At 39.9% G+C, this 17,828-nt stretch overlaps 1 protein-coding gene and 1 long non-coding RNA gene across 9 annotated transcripts in view; one reads left to right on the forward strand and one right to left on the reverse strand.

Annotated features, from left to right (window-relative positions):
- LOC132511319 (uncharacterized) overlaps positions 1-17,828 on the forward strand; it is an 18,521-nt gene continuing 693 nt past the window's right edge. Inside the window, exons 1-3 of one of the 2 annotated variants that reach the window (XR_009537583.1) lie at positions 1-842; positions 5,184-5,247; positions 12,093-12,744. This is a non-coding gene — a long non-coding RNA (uncharacterized LOC132511319). Of the gene's footprint in view, positions 843-5,183; positions 5,248-12,092; positions 12,745-17,828 lie in introns of those variants that run through there. The other variant, XR_009537584.1, reaches the window with a different exon arrangement.
- The window catches only part of TUBD1 (tubulin delta 1), a 22,121-nt gene continuing 11,229 nt past the window's right edge, over positions 6,937-17,828 (reverse strand). For all 7 annotated transcript variants that reach the window (XM_060134426.1, XM_060134429.1, XM_060134428.1 and 4 more), the window contains 3 exons: positions 12,089-12,229; positions 10,564-10,747; positions 6,937-8,568 (listed from right to left, as the gene is read on the reverse strand). In XM_060134426.1, the coding sequence (XP_059990409.1) occupies positions 8,460-8,568; positions 10,564-10,747; positions 12,089-12,229 (434 nt within the window). In that variant the 3' untranslated portion in view covers positions 6,937-8,459. The remainder of the gene's footprint in view (positions 8,569-10,563; positions 10,748-12,088; positions 12,230-17,828) is intronic.

Here is a 17,828-nt window from a genome sequence, read left to right on the forward strand (position 1 = left end):
CTGTTTCTGATGGAGGGAAAAGTTGTTTTTGTGGAGCGAATTTGAAAAGAGGGATGGGTTGCGCCTTTCCCCAAAGGTGGGGGAATGACTATTCAGATTACTCTTGTCTTTCTCTGGCTCCTCACCAGGTGGTGTTGGAAACAAAGAGCAGCTCAGGTTCACTTCTCTTGGCAGTAAGTGCTGAAGCCCAACGTTCCATGTCACCAGAGAACCTTGCTGTTCTCAACCTCTTTTCACCTTAAAAAGATGAAAGCCAAAAATAACGAGAGGAGGCCCTTCTCTGCCTTTCATTTTTTTAGTGCACCTCGGAGTGTCTTGAGAATCACTTTCACTTGACTGACAGTCCTAAACCTCTTACAGCAGCCAAACTTTCTCTACCTAACCTCACATGGTTTGGCCACACTCTTGACGCTCTTCAGACTGCACTGCTCCATCCTGTCCCTTGCACCAGGCCCTTCCCACTCCTATGTCCCCTCCACAGTATGTTCTTTGTACACAATCACACAACACCAGCAATCAAGATTAGCTCCCAGGAACCTCCTCTGATGTGCCCTGTACCAGGAAGCACAGTGGATTTACTGTAACTTTGATGATTGCTTGCTTGCTTTGTACCAGGCACTGTTTCTAATGTTGTTTTATGTGTTTTGTATTTAATCTTTAAATCCTCCAACAGCCCCATGAGAAAATTAAGGCAGAGAAGTTCAGTGATTTGCTGGAGGAAGCAAGGAAGTAGAGCAAGAATTCAAATCTAGGTGTTCTGGCTCTTAGCCACTCAGTTCTGCGGAAAAGTCCAGTGCAAAAGTCCAAGCGTCTGCTTACTTGTTTCATCTTGTGATCACAAGGTAGGTGATGGGAAAAGGGAGACAGCAGAAAATCAAGGCCACAGCCGAAACAGTTTTGCATTTAAACAGATGAACAGCTTTTGTGTGTCCCTATACCAAGGGTTGGAAAAGCCAGCTCTGCTCTTAGCCATCCTGTGTGGGCAGGTTCCCAGAGTGATGTTTGCTATAATTATGATTACAAAGCAATCCGTACAAAGGTACAGACCTTTTTTCTTTTTTAAAGCACTGTCACATCTTGAGTTTTATTTGATCTTCATAACAACCCTATGAAACAGTTAGGGCCAGTAGTGGTATTAGCCACGTTGGGGGAAAAAAAATTTTTTATTCACTTTTTAAATCTCTAATAGTTTAGGGCTTCCCTGGTGGCGCAGTGGTTGGGAGTCCGCCTGCCGATGCAGGGGACGCGGGTTCGTGCCCCGGTCCGGGAAGATCCCACATGCCGCGGAGCGGCTGGGCCCGTGAGCCATGGCCGCTGAGCCTGCGCGTCCGGAGCCTGTGCTCCGCAACTGGAGAGGCCACAACAGTGAGAGGCCCGCGTACCACAAAAAAAAAAAAAAAAAAAAAAAAATTCTCTAATAGTTTAAAGTACTATAGGGAAGAGGCAAAGCTGTTGAAAAATGATCTCCCTCCAGGAGTTTACAGTCTTCTTGGGGGTTATGCAAATATGCAGGTAACTACAATGTAGAGTAGTAAGATGAAGGCCATAAGAAAAAAAAAATGGGAAGAGGAAGAAAACTGCTGACTAGGAAGGATCAGAAAAGGTTTCACGAGGATGTGGCACTTGAATTGCCAGGTAGGGGTTGGGGTGAGGGAAAAGCCCTGTGAGAGACACCAGGAAAGCGCCAGTGAGGGAGCTGTGAGACAAGGCCAATGAGCCTTCTACCTCTTATTCTCTGCCTAGCTTCGTTTTGTTTCCTTTAAGGTACCTACATATAATTCACAACTAGTCAATTTTCTTGTTTTTGCTCATTCCTCCACTAGAACCTAAGCCACATAAGGGCAGACACTATTGTGCTCTCCTTTGTATGCTCAGAGCCAAGCACAGGGTGGGGTCACACACAGTATTTGCTGAATGGATATTGCAACAGCCCACGTGAAGCAGCAGCAGAGATTCGAAGGCAGGCAGGAGGTGCTACCTAAGTAGAGTCCAGGTAATGGTGGAGTGAAAGAGGTGGAGTATACATGAAGGAGGAACCAGAGAACCCTGAGAAGACAGCAATAATCATTGATCACTGAGCCAGGAATATAGGAGGAGGACCAAGTTTGAGAGAGAGAGTCACTATTCCGTTTTGAACATATGAAGGGAAGATACCAATAGAATGGTGAGGCCTAGTATAGGGGTGTATGTCAGTTCTCCTAACTCTTCAAACCACTCCCTGTCAGAGAATTAACCTGACTTTTCAGAGAATTCTCTAGAGTAGTATGTCCTCTGTACTTTCCTGTAAGTGATCATCTAAGCCTCACCTTGTTATGTAGCACTGTTCTTGAAGAATGGCACTGTGACTGGACCTTGGAGCCACAGGAAACTGCTTTAAAATTCCTCTCCACAGTTGTATCCTGCCTGCTTTGCCAATGGCTCCTCCCTCTGAGAACTGGGAGGATGGTAATTCCTGGATAGATTGTCTTTATAAGGAGAAAAGTTTGGCAGTGTGATTTCCTGTATATTTCTACTAGAGTCCAAGATTCCAGTAGTGCTAGCCTAGACAGCAGTGGCAGCCACCTAGAACCCAGATGTCATTAGTATTCCCAAGTAAGTACGAGGGCGTCCTCCCAACTGCCTTTGCCAAGCCAAAAGGCAGAGTCACGGCTTTATTACACCTTCTAGAGCATGTGGTAAAGGCGGCTTTCCATTTGGCTGCTTTGGTGCCGGGGTTGTTTACATGTTTCAGTAAGTGAGTTACGCTTATTGAAGTTGGCTGGATAGGAGTTCAGAATAAATGACATATGACCACAATCATACCATTCACCAGAAGCACCAGAGTTCAGAAGGAGAGAGATTTACTTCTGTAATAATCCTTTGGTAGAGAAGAGAGGCACAAAACTCGAGTATTCCACTCTCAAGAAGGTCCACAGTTTTTGAAGCCTTTGAGATTTGGGGTGTGACTGTTCCTGGCTTTCTGATGGAATCAGACAAAATAAGATGCCTATCTGGTAAAAGCACAGGTGTGCGAGTACTTTGCACAATTTTAGAAGGAAAAAAAAAAGGAAGCTGAAAAATAGTGCTTGTAGAAAAATGTAGAGATCAAAGAAATTTGCAGATGTTCTGCATTTTCTTCTTCAAACATAATCTGTCTGAGCATAAAAGACATCCCTGGTCTCTGCAAGGAAGAAATAAAAGGTTCTTTCATACATAAATGATTTCCTACTTTATACACCTCTTTTCAGGCTGCTCCCAGACTTTGTGTTTGATATATTTACTAGTCTTCCCTGCAGTAGGCGATGTTCATTAGAAGAACATGTTGAGACAGTAGGACCCCAAAGCTATCTTTAACTTCTCCCTTCCTCCTCTGCCCCTGGAGCATCCTATAATTCCTACACCCTATTTCTGTGATAGTTTACAGAACGATGAGGATGCCTATTACTTCCACCCCTTGTTGCTGCCTTCTGATTCATTTGACTTATTCCTCCGTTCTTCAAACTGTCTCCAGGTCTTAACGTCCTTTGAAAAATCATTTTTGAGTTATTTTATCTTTATGTTGGTTTTTTATGGCTTTGCTTAAAAAAAAATGCAAGCCAAAGAAATGCATAATATAAAAAAAGAAGGAAATCCCCTAAGATATTATCCCAAAGAAATTACTATGAAATCTAGCATGTGTCCTTTGAGTCCTGCTCAAAAATGTTCGGAGCCTCCCATTCTTCTTGGTCTTGGGATCCTAGCAGTGGGGGCAGAGCTGGGGCAGGCAGGATCATTGGGGCGAGTCTCTCATCTGTATCTTCAGGTTAGTGATAGTTCCACCTCTGTCCTTACTGAACAAAATTAAACATAACCATGTAGATGAATCTATGTGTTTCTCATAACCACATTTAACAGTCATTTCTGTCAGCTTTGGCTACTACAGCACACAGAAAAGAAACAGTGGGAGAGGGGGAATGGCCAAACATTAGAAGGCTTAGAATTCCAGGACAAGGAATTTAGATTTTTTTTTTTTTTTTTTTTTTTTTTTTTTGCGGTACGCTGGCCTCTCGCTGTTGTGGCCTCTCCCGTTGCGGAGCCCAGGCTCCGGACGCGCAGGCTCAGCGGCCATGGCTCACGGGCCCAGCCGCTCCGCGGCATGTGGGATCTTCCCGGACCGCGGCACCAACCCGCGTCCTCTGCATCGGCAGGCGGACTCTCAACCACTGCGCCACCAGGGAAGCCCAGGAATTTAGATTTTAGGCAAGGACTTGCAAACAAAGGCAGTTGTACACTCTCTTTTAATATATTGTTTGAATTTATATTGCCTTAAGTGGCTCTTAATTATATAAGATGACTTCAGAAGCAGAATATTTTTAATTACATTTCCAGGTCCTTAGTTTCATCTAATAGTTGTGAGATCTATTGCTAATATGGGACCTTTAATAGGCTTTATTGTGTGTCTGTAGTTTTGCAGCTTTATGTCTCTTCCACAGTTTTTCAGACGTTTATATTAATCTGTTCAACAAACAGAGAGTCTCTACATGAGTCAAGCATATGATCTGCAGCAAGGAATATACCAAATGGTGAACTCCTAAAGGGCAGGGGCCAGGTTTACCTCGTTTTTTTATTTCCCCATCTTTGCACAGTGTCTTAACTTGCAGGTGTTCAATGGATGTTTGTGGAATTAAGCTCATATCCTGCCTCTTTCATACTGTTCACAGGAGCTGAGCTTAAGCAAGGCCCTTCTTTTTTTAAAAAAAGGAAAACTTCCATCTTTCTGCCTCATGTCATGTTTCTTACTATCATGTTCCCATGAACTCTCACCTAGTAAGGATAAGCTTTGTTCAACTCCAGTTTCTACAATTCCCAGGATTTTGCTCCTGAAGTGTCTAGAATAGCTCTGTCCAATAGAAATATCATGCAAGTCATATATCTAATTTTTAAAATTTTAGTAGCCATACTTTAAAATGTAAAAAAAACAGGTATTATACCAATTTGAATAAGTTATTTACCATATTATGTCCAAAATATCATTTCCACGATTTAAGATATTAATATTTTACATTATTTTATTTGTATTATCTTCAAAATCCAGTGTGTATTTTACACTTACTGACCACATGTGGCTAATGGCTACCTTATTGGACAGCCAATATTGGACAAAAAGACTGGACAAAAATCTTTGAATTTCTGTGTACTTACCATGTAAATAATTAAATTCATAGGACAAGAGAGCCATGAAAGTATCCATTGTATTGGCTCCATCATTGGCAAAGGAGAAAAATTCAGGTAACACAGAATTATTTGCTAAGAGACATGTAATTTAGCTTCTTGTTTCTTTTCATGCTATCTTGTAAGCTATTCTTAGATTTTTTATCATTAGGTAAAGTCCATAATTCAAAAACCATCGAGTATTTCTTTTTTTTTTTAAATGCTTATAAGCTATTAGCAGTTCTTTGGGAATCATCATCAGTTCCCCTGACCTTCCTTTTCATCTCTTCCCTGGCTTCACTGGCTCCCTAGAGTCTAAATGATTAGGATTTTCTCTCTTTTCCCTCTTCTCCCTTGAATGCCATATCTTCTGCAACACTGACCCAACACTGCGTTCTCCAGAAACTTAAAATATTTACATTGTTTATCTTAACATTCCTGCTAGGGGAAATGGGATTCCATTTATTAATAAGGTTGACATTGCATCGTCTGAGACATTTCAGAGTGTAGGAGTAGGAAGTTATTTAGTTAAAAATATAAAGCCAGATTTTTTAGCTCACATTCCTAAAACCCATAGGAAACAATGTGATTGATACAGATGAGCAAATATCTCTTAAATTAAATAACTGATTATTTGCAAAAATGACAAGTTAGTGGGCAAAGCCATATTTGGAAGGTAGGTGGAAGAACAAGGAAGGGTTGACTGCCAAACCTTGAGCTCATGCGGAGAGAACAGTGGGATGGGAACATATGGAGCATGTTTTAAAACAAAATTTTGGACAGGAATGCAAGTGTGATAAACATGGTGGTCAGGAGAAGAATCACTGGTATGTACACTGCACAGTAAAGTCTACAGAGCCAGTGAGGAGGCTTCAGACAAATTTAAAGCCTAGACTAAAGGTCCCAGTTCACGGTTCTTTACCTTGTACCACATCTTTACTGTAAAAAAAGAAAAAAACTGAACATGGACATGGGCAAGATAATAAGCAATAATTAGGAAGCCAGAATCGTAGCACCAGGCATGGAAAGAAACTTAAGTACCTTGTAAGCTTCTTCATTTAGACTTTGTGGTATTGATCCCCATATACTTAGCATTTGTTCAGTGCCTGGCAGTGAATAGATACTGGTTGAATGAATGAAGGGACTGAGAATAGTGAATCATGGGCACACTTACTGAGTTCTAAGTGACAGGTTAAAGAAAGGAGAAAGGGATTGTTGGCTGACTGAATAGTAGTGGTGAGGGGTTGCAGGGCGAGTACTCAAAGCTAGAAGCAAGAGGGAATGAATGGGAAGAAACAGGTTCTACCGCTTAAAGAGCTCTTAAGAAAAGCACAAATGGGGGAGAACGAAAAGGTTTGAAATTAAGAAACAGTTTGAATTTATACTGTACTCACTGCCTATAGGGGTGCATCTTGGCTGTGTGGGATAATGTCTGAGTGACACACATAGTATGCCAGTTACCCAGTAATCTAAGAAATTACATGTTCAAAGCTTTTGGCTCTCTATGCCCAGGAAGTTATGATTCTAATGTTGTCCTGGCTGATTGGCCGTTATCTCCACACAAATCAAAGTACATTTCCAATGCCACCCCTTATTTTGAAGCTTTGGCATCAACTTCTTTGTGTTAATTTTTAAGTTATCACAACTCTAATAGCAAAAATTTTTACATTATTCCAAATAGACAAGAAAAAAATTTCAATGTAAACATTTAAAACAATTTTGCAAATATTTAGGTATCCACACACACCAAATAATGCAGTTGTGCATGAAACAATAACATGCATAAGAAAGGGTCAACTCACATAAGTGAATGGCTCTGTGTAATTGGAGTTTACTTCCAATAGTCACCTGCCATTGATTCCATGAGTTGCCAAATTAGAAATATATTTGTCCCATTTGGTACCTCATGCATGCTTTTCTCAAATATAAAATGATTTCAATTTACGACCTTCTTTAAGCTTAACTTGTAGCAAAGTTCCTCAGAATCAGCCTACCCCCTAGTGAGGTAATTTGGTTACAGATCTTCATTAATGCTGGTTTAGTTCGGGAAATTGTTTCAGTCTTTGGATCTCTGCAATGCTAAACTATTACTTTTAACTTTATTTTGTAAAAATTACAATCTCATTATTTTCTAGTATTCTTGGCTTAACAAAATACAGCAGTGGGTGTGCCTTTTAGCAGTTGAACAGACCACTTTTTACATTCCTTAGAAATAAGATATGGTTCAGTATTTTAAATCATAGCAACAGTTGATAAGAAAAACAGCAAAAAGGTAATCATTTCCATATGGAAAGAAAAGGAAGAAACCACTGGTAGATTTGGCAGAAAGGGCAAAATGTTCCTATTTGTTTGCCATTTTACATTTGTTAATACATTGCATGTGATGTGTTTTATTGAACTACCCCATTCCCCTCAAACTCAGCTGCAAATTTCCAAATGTGTTCTGTCCTTCTGAATGAAACCAACATCTGTATGTGTCAGTTTCATCTAGGACAATATTTACTTGGTGGTAATTTTCCAAACATAGTGAAATTTTGGCGAAAGCTCTTACCCCTTTTACTGAAAGGAATATAACCGTCTTCCGCACCAGCTAAATACCTGTAAGTAATTTTAAAGCACTGGTTGAATAAAATCAGTCTCTGCTCTGGCATTCTAAGATCTAAAAGAAAAACCCAATTTTCTGATGCCCAGAAAATTTAAGAACAGCAAACAAAGGAAACATTTGCTTATTTACTTTTGTATTTAAGCATGATATAACGTTTATTAACAAAGTCCTGACATTTATTTTTAAATAGCTGCTTAAAGTGGAAAATCTTACCGTTTTAGAATAAAATATTCAAAAATAGATGTTCACCCTGTAGCTTTTGACAACAGCTCCCTCTTATGGTTCAAAACATTCACTTCAAAGATGAATATATTTAAATACGGAATTGCAATTTCTTAGCTTAAAATTGTGCTATGAAAGTTTAGCTCATACTTAGTGAATGCTTTTTGGAATAAAGAGGGAAGTTTCCTTTTCTGATAGTTCTAGAGTTCTAACATCTCAGCAAAGTATTCCCAAAGTTCTTTAAAGAAGTACCAATATTTTTTCTTACAAAGGAAAATTTCAAGTAGATGTTTTCATTGAAAACATGAAAGGTTTTTCTCCTTTTCTGTGGCTATAGTATGGAGAAGGAATCAGCATTTAACCTTGTTACATTAGCAGATAGGAATTTGAAAAACCTTACGGAGAAAGTAGTATTGCAAGTACTTTAGTCCAAAAATGACTTAAGGTAAATTTTCCCCATTGTTCAAAATCCGAGGTTGCAGTAACTAGCAATAACCTGTTCTAACAATGTGAAACTGTCCAAAAAATCCTCTTCTTCAATTCCAAATTTTGTGTACTGATGAATGTAGGCTCTGGTGAAAGAAACAGAAAATATGAAATAAAAATCTCAGGCAAACGAATAACTCAAAATCAAATAATAAATAGACCTTTCCTAGCTCATGAACACGTGCAGATGGCAGACTCTTTTAAAAGTCTTGCCTTTGCTTCAGTGTTTACTCCAAAGGTTAGCAAACTCTCAAAGTTTGTGTCAAGCTCCCTGTCTATTTAGTGTCCAAGAGAGTGACAATAAGAAGCACATAGGAGGGGAATTCCCTGGCCGTCCCGTGGTTAGGACTTGGTGCTTTCACAGCCAGGGCCCGGGTTCAATCCCTGGTCGGGGAACTAAGATCCTGCAAGCCGCACGGCATGGCCAAAAAAAAAAGAAGCAGCACATAGGAAAAAGAAGCATGTTCAGATTTGGCTGTCTACCCAGCACATATTCAGCACCCTACAGGAGATGACTGTGTTCAATATAAACTCTTAAGAAGTGCCTGAGAAGTTTTATCTAAGGCGTGAAACTGTAGAAACACATTGATCCAGTTCTAGGAATGAAGTGAAGCCTCCCACGTGTTTTTCAGACAACACTTAATATTCACTAATGCCAGGTGATCCTCTTAATACCTCCAGTCCCCCAAAATGTTCTGAGGCAGGAGAAGTCATGTTAAAAAGAATATCAAGGGCAGACATGAACTAAATTGATGAAATAATAGCTGCTACCATTTAATGAGAGCGGGACGAGAACTATACCAACAAAGGACACAGAGTTCACAGTCCTGAGGAGTAGGGGTTTATGGAATGGCCATGTGCAGGATGGGGGGCCCTTGGGAATCCTAGCTAATCAAAGTACAGGCTTACCCAATGATTTGAGAAATTCTGCTTTAACATTAAGTAATTGTGGCAGAGGTCAGGGAACCGGATAACAAACACATTTCTTAGTAATCAAGCAGACATTTCTTAGTACCAAGTAGAGTTGAACTTGCAATGTTTCTTACTGAGCAAGATCAGGATCTCTTCCATTCTCAAGGATCTTATTTTGGAAAACTATCTTACTGTCCTTGCCTTATAGTGAAATTTCTACTTTACTTTCATTTCATTTAGAAACTACTCATTTAGGGACTTCCCTGGTGGCGCAGTGGATGAGACTCTGTGCTCTCAAAGCAGGGGGCCTGGGTTTGACCCCTGGTCAGGGAACTAGATCCCACATGCATGCCGCAACTAAGAGTTCCCATGCCATAACTAAGGAGCCTGTGGGCCGCAACTAAGGAGCTGGTGAGCCACAACTAAGAAGCCCACATGCTGCAACTAAGAAGCCAGCAAGCTGCAACTAAAGGAGTCCTGGAGTCACAACTAAGACCTGGTGCAACCAAATAAGTAAATATTTTTTAAAAAGAAACTACTCGTTTAGTCAACAACAACAATAATACTATGGAACAATTATTGAGCATTTACTAGTCATGCACTGTACTAAGGGTTTCTTACATTATCATCTCATTTAATCCTCACCACATATATCCTCTCTTTCGGGTCCATTGTACAGAAAAGGAAATGAAACCTGAAGTAATGTGCCCAAAGTTTCATACCTACAAAGTACTTACTCCATGTTATAGATTGAATGTTTGTGTTCCCCCAAAATTCGTATGTTGAAATCCTAACTCCCAAGGTGATGATATTAGGAGGTAAGGCCTTTGGGATGTGATTAGGTCATGACAGTGGAACCCTCATGAATGGGATTAGAGGCCCATGAAAGCTCCTTTGCCCCTCTGCCATTTGAGGACACAGCAAAAAGACACCACCTATGAACCAGGAAGTTGGTCTTCACTGGACATTGAATCTGCCAGTACCTTGATCTTGGACATGCTAGCCTCGAGAAATGCGAGAAATTTCTTTGGTTTATAAGCTATCCAGTCTATGCTCTATTTGTTATAGCAGCCCAAACAGACTAAGACACTCCAGATCCTGCCTAGTGTTTTAACATTATATTATCTGCTTAAGGTTAGGAAAGGTTTGTAGATTTATTTTTTACTTACTTTGAAGCAAACATATTCCATGCTTTGCCCACAATCGTGTCAAGTGGTTTTACTAAGAACTGGCTATTGCTGACCAACGCTGCAGACTTCTCATATTTGCTAAAGGCTCGCTGGGTTTTCCACACACTGAAAGCATGAACAGGCTCTAACCAGGAAGTATAGAGAGCTGGATCTTTAAATGCTCCTAGGGTAAAATAACAAGGCACTGTTTACATCATAAATCATCAGTTTTGAAACAAATTAATAAACAGATATTTTTGTATCCATTTTACCAGAAATCTTTTGTTTTGCTCTTTGAAACTAGCTTTATATTGCTTTTGGATAAATGATCCATATTCATCATAAAAAAAAATCCACAAAGTATTTATTAAGAAGAAAATTTAAAAGCCAACTCAACAGCTGAAATGCTACCACCCAGAGACAGACTATGAACAGTCTGCTGACCCGCTTTTGTACTATAATTTTACATATATGCCCTATGTAATATGCATTTTTCATTCACCAATATGTTGTAAACCTCTTTTCTGTGTCAGTAAATATCACTCATATTTTAAAAAGCTTCTATGAATATACCATAATTTCTTTAACACATTTCCTATTGCTGGGCATTTAGGTTGTTCCCACATTTCTGTTAGTGTGAAAGATGTTGCAGTGAATATCTTTACACCTCTATGTACCTGCATCATTTGCTGTGGGTAAATTTTTGGAGGTTAGATTACTTTATATATCCTTTTATTAACTTTCTCATTTTAAAATCTAAAATGAAGAAAGTACACCATCTGATTGACTTGATCTCTTTTTAATTATTACTAGTTTTTTATTTAAGAGGTATTACAGGGATGAGATTGATTTTCTTTATATCACAGCTAGAAGCAGCCAATTGGATGCTGCTGGAATCATCAGACAAGAATAATATAATCCCAGAGACTTGCCATAGAAACACAAAGAAAGCTAAGAAGAGTACTGCTCTTTCAACCTCCTGAAAACGTTGTACCAATGCTTGTCACAGAGACCATTAGTTGTCCTGCAATACCTGTTCTCCCCTTCTTCTTTAGTAACAGAACCACCAAATTTTAACTGTGCTCATAGCCGCCCCTGCAGCTAGATGTGGCACATGATTCAGTCCCAGTCGAAGGGATATAAACACAAGTGTGGTGTGTGACCCTAGAGGACCAGGCCTGCCCTTCTTTGCTTATTCCTATGTGATTTGATGGCTGAAGTTCAAACAGATGCCTTGCACTAAGGACAAAGCCACGAGGTGAGGATGACAGGTCAGCCAGATTCAGGAAGAAAGAATTAAACTTGTCCTCTTGTTTACACCACATCTATTTTGGTATCCAGTCACACACTTACTGATACAATGGTTACATTTTGTTACTAAAATATGGAGTTATTATTTTCCTTTCTTTAAGAATAAATTCAGGGACTTCTTTTTTTTTCTTTCTTTTCTTTTTTTTTTTTTAACCACGCATACCATGTACATGTGCAAAACGTACATCTTAATTTTCACCTTAACTTTGCTTACCCAGCTCCGCACTATGTACATCTTTCCCACGAAGGATGACCAAGTTAGCAATGGAAGTGTTAAAATGAGACTCCTTGTTGAGAGACATTTTACCACGCGTAGGAAGTCCTGATAAAGGAGGCCGTACCTGCCAATCAATACCTACCAAAAGAAAAAAAAGAGCAAGAGATTTTACAAGTCGCCTTGAGCAAGAAGAGAAAGATGTATTATAGTATGTATATTTTATATAAATTTCCATTTGATAAGTAAAAGTTGTGGCAGGGTGGGGTTCTTCTAAAAATTTAAACATTCTTATCTGGTTGACCTAAAGTGATTCAAACTACTCAGTCCTGAGAAAGGCATGAAATAGTCTTCATCGAATATTAAAGGATGGTGGTAGATGCAAAGGATGCAATTCTACAACGCAGTAAAAAGAAAGTAACTTCTGACACACGTAACAATGTGGATCAATATCAGAAGCCTGATGCTAAGTGAAGCAAGCCTGACTGAAAAGATTACATCCTGTTTGATTCCATTTACAGGACGTTCTGGAAAAGGCAAAACCATAGGAATAAAGTTCAGATCAATAGTTGCTTGGGGCTTGGAGTGGAGGAAAGACGCTGTCTACAAAGGGGTGTGAGGGAACTTTTTGGAAAATGGAAACACTCTGTCTCAATTGTGGTGGTGGTTACACCGTTTAAGTGTGTCAAGATTCATAGAACTATACACCTATAAAGACTGAACTTCACTCTGTATGTCTCTATGAACAAATAAACAAAATACATATAAAAATGTTAAGGGATGTAGAAACACAAAGCAAAAATAGGATTGAAAATTGAGGGCTTCCCTGGTGGTGCCGTGGTTGAGAATCCGCCTGCCAATGCAGGGAAAAGAGGTTTGATCCCTGGTCCGGGAAGATCCCACATGCCGCGGAGCAACAAAGCCCACCAGCCACAACTACTGAGCCTGCGCTCTAGAGCCCGCGAGCCACAACTACCGAGCCCACAAGCCACAACTACTGAGCCTGTGCTCTAGAGCCTGTGAGCCACAACTACTGAGACCACATGCCACAACTACTGAAGCCCGCATGCCTAGAGCCCGCGCACCGCAACAAAGAGTAGCCCCCGCTCGCTGCAACTAGAGAAAGCCTGCGCACAGCAACGAAGACCCAATGCAGCCAAAAATAAATATATTTATTTTTTAAAAATACACATGATCAAGGGCTTCCCTGGTGGCGCAGTGGTTGAGAGTCCGCCTGCCGATGCAGGGGACGCGGGTTCGTGCCCTGGTCCGGGAGGATCCCACGTGCCGCGGAGCGGCTCGGCCCGTGAGCCATGGCCGCTGGGCCCGGAGCCTGTGCTCTGCAACGGGAGAGGCCACGACAGTGAGAGGCCCGCATACCACAAAAAAAAAATATACATGATCAAAAACAAAAATAGAGGGGACTTCCCTGGTGGCACAGTGGTTAAGAATCTGCCTGCCAGTGCAGGGGAAATGGGTTTGAACCCTGCTCTGGGAGGATCCCACATGCCGCAGAGCAACTAAGCCTGTGTACCACAACTACTGAAGCCCGCGCACCTAGAGCCCGTGCTCCACAACAAGAGAAGCCACTGCAATGTGAAGCTGGCGCACCGCAACAAAGAGTAGCCCCTGCTCGCCGCAGCTAGAGTGCACAGCAACAAAGACCGAATGCAGCCAAAAATAAATAAATAAATAAATTTATTAAAACAAAAATAGGGACTTCCCTGGCGGTCCAGTGGTTAATACTCCACGCTTCCACTGCAGGGGGCACGTTTGATCCCTGGTCGGGGAACTAATATCCCACATGCTGCACGGCACAGCCAATAAACAAACAAATAAATAAAAATTATTATATTTATTATAAATAAATCCCAGATGGGTTAAAATTTAAATATTAAATATTTAAATTAAATATTTAAATTAAATATTAAATATAAATATATTAAATATAAAACTATGAAAATACTAGGAAATAATAGAGAATATTTTTATATCTTTGGAGTAGGTAAGGCTCAGAATCTATAAAGGAAGATTTACAGGTCTGCTCACATAAAAAGGTAAAATTTCCATATAGTGAAAAATACCATACAAAAGACAAAAGTGATGGACAAAAATATTTACAATCCATGTAACAAAAAAGGGGTATAAATCCACAATATTATATTTCCTTCCATCCAAGTCACCATTGATTAGAAAAAGAATTAAATTATTCACTTAGATTATTAAATTTTACACTTACTGAAGAGTTCTTTTAGAGTAAGTTTATATTTTTGAAAATCATATATCATTCTTGAGCATATATAAAAATATATATGTAACGAAATAACTTAAGGTTTTCCTAAAACTTTTTCACATTCAGTGACTTTATCACTCTTTGTTTCAGCATTAATGATGCCTATGTGTTTTCACATTATTGTGCTCTGTGCCTCCAGAAAGTAGGTGGTGCGGCATTCCTGAAGGGAATCCACGAAAACACTAAGTCACTGGCTCTTAAACTGGCTTTGCAACCATGTAAAGCACATCTACCTTTGACTCCTGCTTAAGGAATGTTGCTAAACTTGTCTGTTTATTATGACAACTGCCTCTTCCCCACCCTAGCAGAAAACTAAAGGTTTACTTTCTGGAGAGGATATGACTGAGAGACTCTAGTCTGGAGAACACCAGGCAGAGGTAAGGGCAGGAAACATACCAAACCAGGAAAACCATGTCCCCTTCCTCCTCTTCCCCCAGATCACTGGGGCTTTGTGTAAACCCTCTGAGCAGAATATCCAACACAACAGACAGGCAAATAGAATATCCAGAAGGACAAATGTACACTGGCTGGAGAGGGCAAAAAAACCTAGATTGAAGCAGGTCAGAAGGCTCTAGGGGAGATATCTTAAAGAAGATGAAACTGACAGAATACTTGGATACAGGCAGACCTTGGAGATTTTGTGTGCTTGGTTCCAACCACCGCAATAAAGTAAATTATCACAATAAAGTGAGTCACACAAATATTTTTGGCTTCCCAGTGCATATAAAAGTTATGTTTATGGGCTTCCCTGGTGGCGCAGTGGTTGAGTCCGCCTGCCGATGCAGGGGACACGGGTTCGTGCCCCGGTCCGGGAGGATGCCACATGCCGCGGAGCGGCTGGGCCTGTGAGCCATGGCCACTGAGCCTGCGCATCTGGATCCTGTGCTCCACAACGGGAGAGGCCACAGCAGTGAGAGGCCCGCGTACCGCAAAAAAAAAAAGTTATGTTTACACTATACTGTAATCTATTAATTGTGCAATAGCATTATGTCTAAAAAGAAATGTACATACCTTAATTAAAAAATACTTTATGGCTAAAAAATGCTAACCATCATCTGAACTTTCAGCAATAGCAACTTTTTGCAATAGTAACATCAAAGATCACCGACCACAGATCACCTAACAAATATAATAATAAAGAAAAAGTTTGAAATATTGCGAGATTACCAAAATGTGACACAGATATGTGAAGTGAGCAAATGTTGCTGGAAAAATGGTGCCAATAGATTTGCTCAATGCAGGGTTGCCACAGACCTTCAATTTGTTAAAGAACACAGTATCTGCAAAGTGCAATAAAACAAGGTATGCCTGTATATCAAGAAAAAATTTAGGTAAGTAGAGAAACAGTGTTGAATAATTGACAGGTACATAGAAAAACTAAGCAAACAAGAAAACAAGGTAATTATTAACTCCAAAGAAAACAAAAAAATTATACAGGAAGGGAAAAGTAATCACAGGATATTTTGTTGCTCAGCTGTGAATAGCATTTACTTGGTCATGATAAGGTAAAGCTGAATATCGATTTAACCCAGTGATGACACTTACTACCATATCAGAAGGATGAGCCTGTCTAGAGTGTGTTTTAGAGCTTAGGGGCCAGTGTTGGAAAAAAGCTAAATCCTAACCCTCCATGGTGGGAAGTAAATAGGTAATACCTAAATCATTGAAAAATCTGTAAATGGCAATAGATAAAAACAGTAAAAGAAATAGCAAAAGAGTTTTGAAAAATGGTTACCTCTGGGAAGGAGACAATAGAAGAAGGTTATGGACTGAAAGTTTTAACAACCAGCTTCGTAGAATTACCTGACTCTTTAATCTATGTGCATATAATAAGTTAGGCTCCTATATGGTAGAAAACTATGTAGCTACTAAAAAGAATAAGGCATGTCTAAATGAATGAATTGGAATGAAGGCTACAAAATACTATGACGAATGACAGTTGCAGAACAAAAAATACATATAATGTGATGCTAGTTTTATTTTTTAAAGTCTGTTTATATACACCCTTAGAACTTTGAATCTCTAGTCCTCACATGAATAAATTGATCCAAACTAGAAAAAATAAATCAACTAATAAATTTTAAAAATAAGGTGTTGTAAATTAAACTTAAAAATAAATAAGTAAAATCCTACACCTGTTCCACCATGGTCTGTTGGGGGTGGGGTGTACTTAAAGAGCTACACCCAGGAAATCTCACCTGAGGAAAGTAAATCCACACCGGCACCTGCTTTTAGATGACAAGATTCTGGACTTTAGGCTGATGTGCTAATAGAATGTGCTAATAGGCTGATGTGCTAACTCTGGGGGTGCTTGGGAAGGGTTAAGTACATTCTGCAAATGGGAGGACATGATTCATTAGGGGACAGAGGGCAGAGGGTGGTAGCCAGCCTCCAAGATGAACTCCAATGATCCTTGCCACCCGGTATTCAGGCCCTTGTGTGGTCCCCTCCCCATGGGATAGGGCTGACCTTAACAACCAAAAGGATGGTGCAAAATGATGGTATGTGACCTCCAAAGCTAGGTCATAAGAGACATTGTAACTTCTGCCTTGCCCCCCTTGGGCCACTCATTCCTCCTGTTGCTATAGGACATGTAGAAACAGATACACGGCTGATGATGATCTTAATGGGGTCAATCTTCATAGAGAGCATTCTGATAACATATGAAGAGTTTTCAAACTATATCCTTCAACCTGGTTAGTGACATAAATATATTTATTCATCTGTTCATATTTATATGAAAACATTTAAGTGTTCAAAACTCTATAACTGTGAAAAAATGGTGACACTCTGAATTCCTATATGGGAAAATGACTAAACAAACTGTGGTTTATCGACCTAAGAGGGCTCAGAGCACCACGTCTTACAGTACCCTGAGGAACACTGTGTTCCTTGATAATAGGTATTGCCAGAAAAACAGGTCCTGTGGCCAAAAAGTTCAGGAAGCATTACTTAAGATGTGAACTTTCTACTTATCTCCAAACGTCAGGCACTATGATCTAAAGTCTGTAAGGTAGTACAAGTAAATATAGAGGAAATCCACTTTCATAGTATTGAAACCTAACTTACTGTAATTTGTGGTAAAATATATGCTCCCCAAATAGTACATAGTAGCGACTTCCAGTTAAATGCGACAGACTGAACATATCAGTTTACTCCCCAAATCTCACTAACAACACAGGGATTTTTTTAAAAGGCATAAACAAGAAAAAATGGAAGGAAAATAATGGCAACAAAAATTTGGAAGCTGGAAAGCAAGTGAACCAATGGTTACTGACTTAGCAACCAGGGAAATCTGAACTTTCTGTCCACAGTGGAGGTCCTGGAAGCAGGCCAGGCGCTTCTAAAGGAGGAGTAGTTAAAAATCTGTATGAGAGGCAGTGAGAGCCCCAGACCCTTCCCCACTCCTGCACTAGGGGGAGTGCCCCACCCTCCATCCGAGAAGAA

The sequence above is a fragment of the Lagenorhynchus albirostris genome, chromosome 20 (genome assembly GCF_949774975.1).
Source record: "Lagenorhynchus albirostris chromosome 20, mLagAlb1.1, whole genome shotgun sequence".
Lineage (NCBI taxonomy): Eukaryota > Metazoa > Chordata > Mammalia > Artiodactyla > Delphinidae > Lagenorhynchus > Lagenorhynchus albirostris.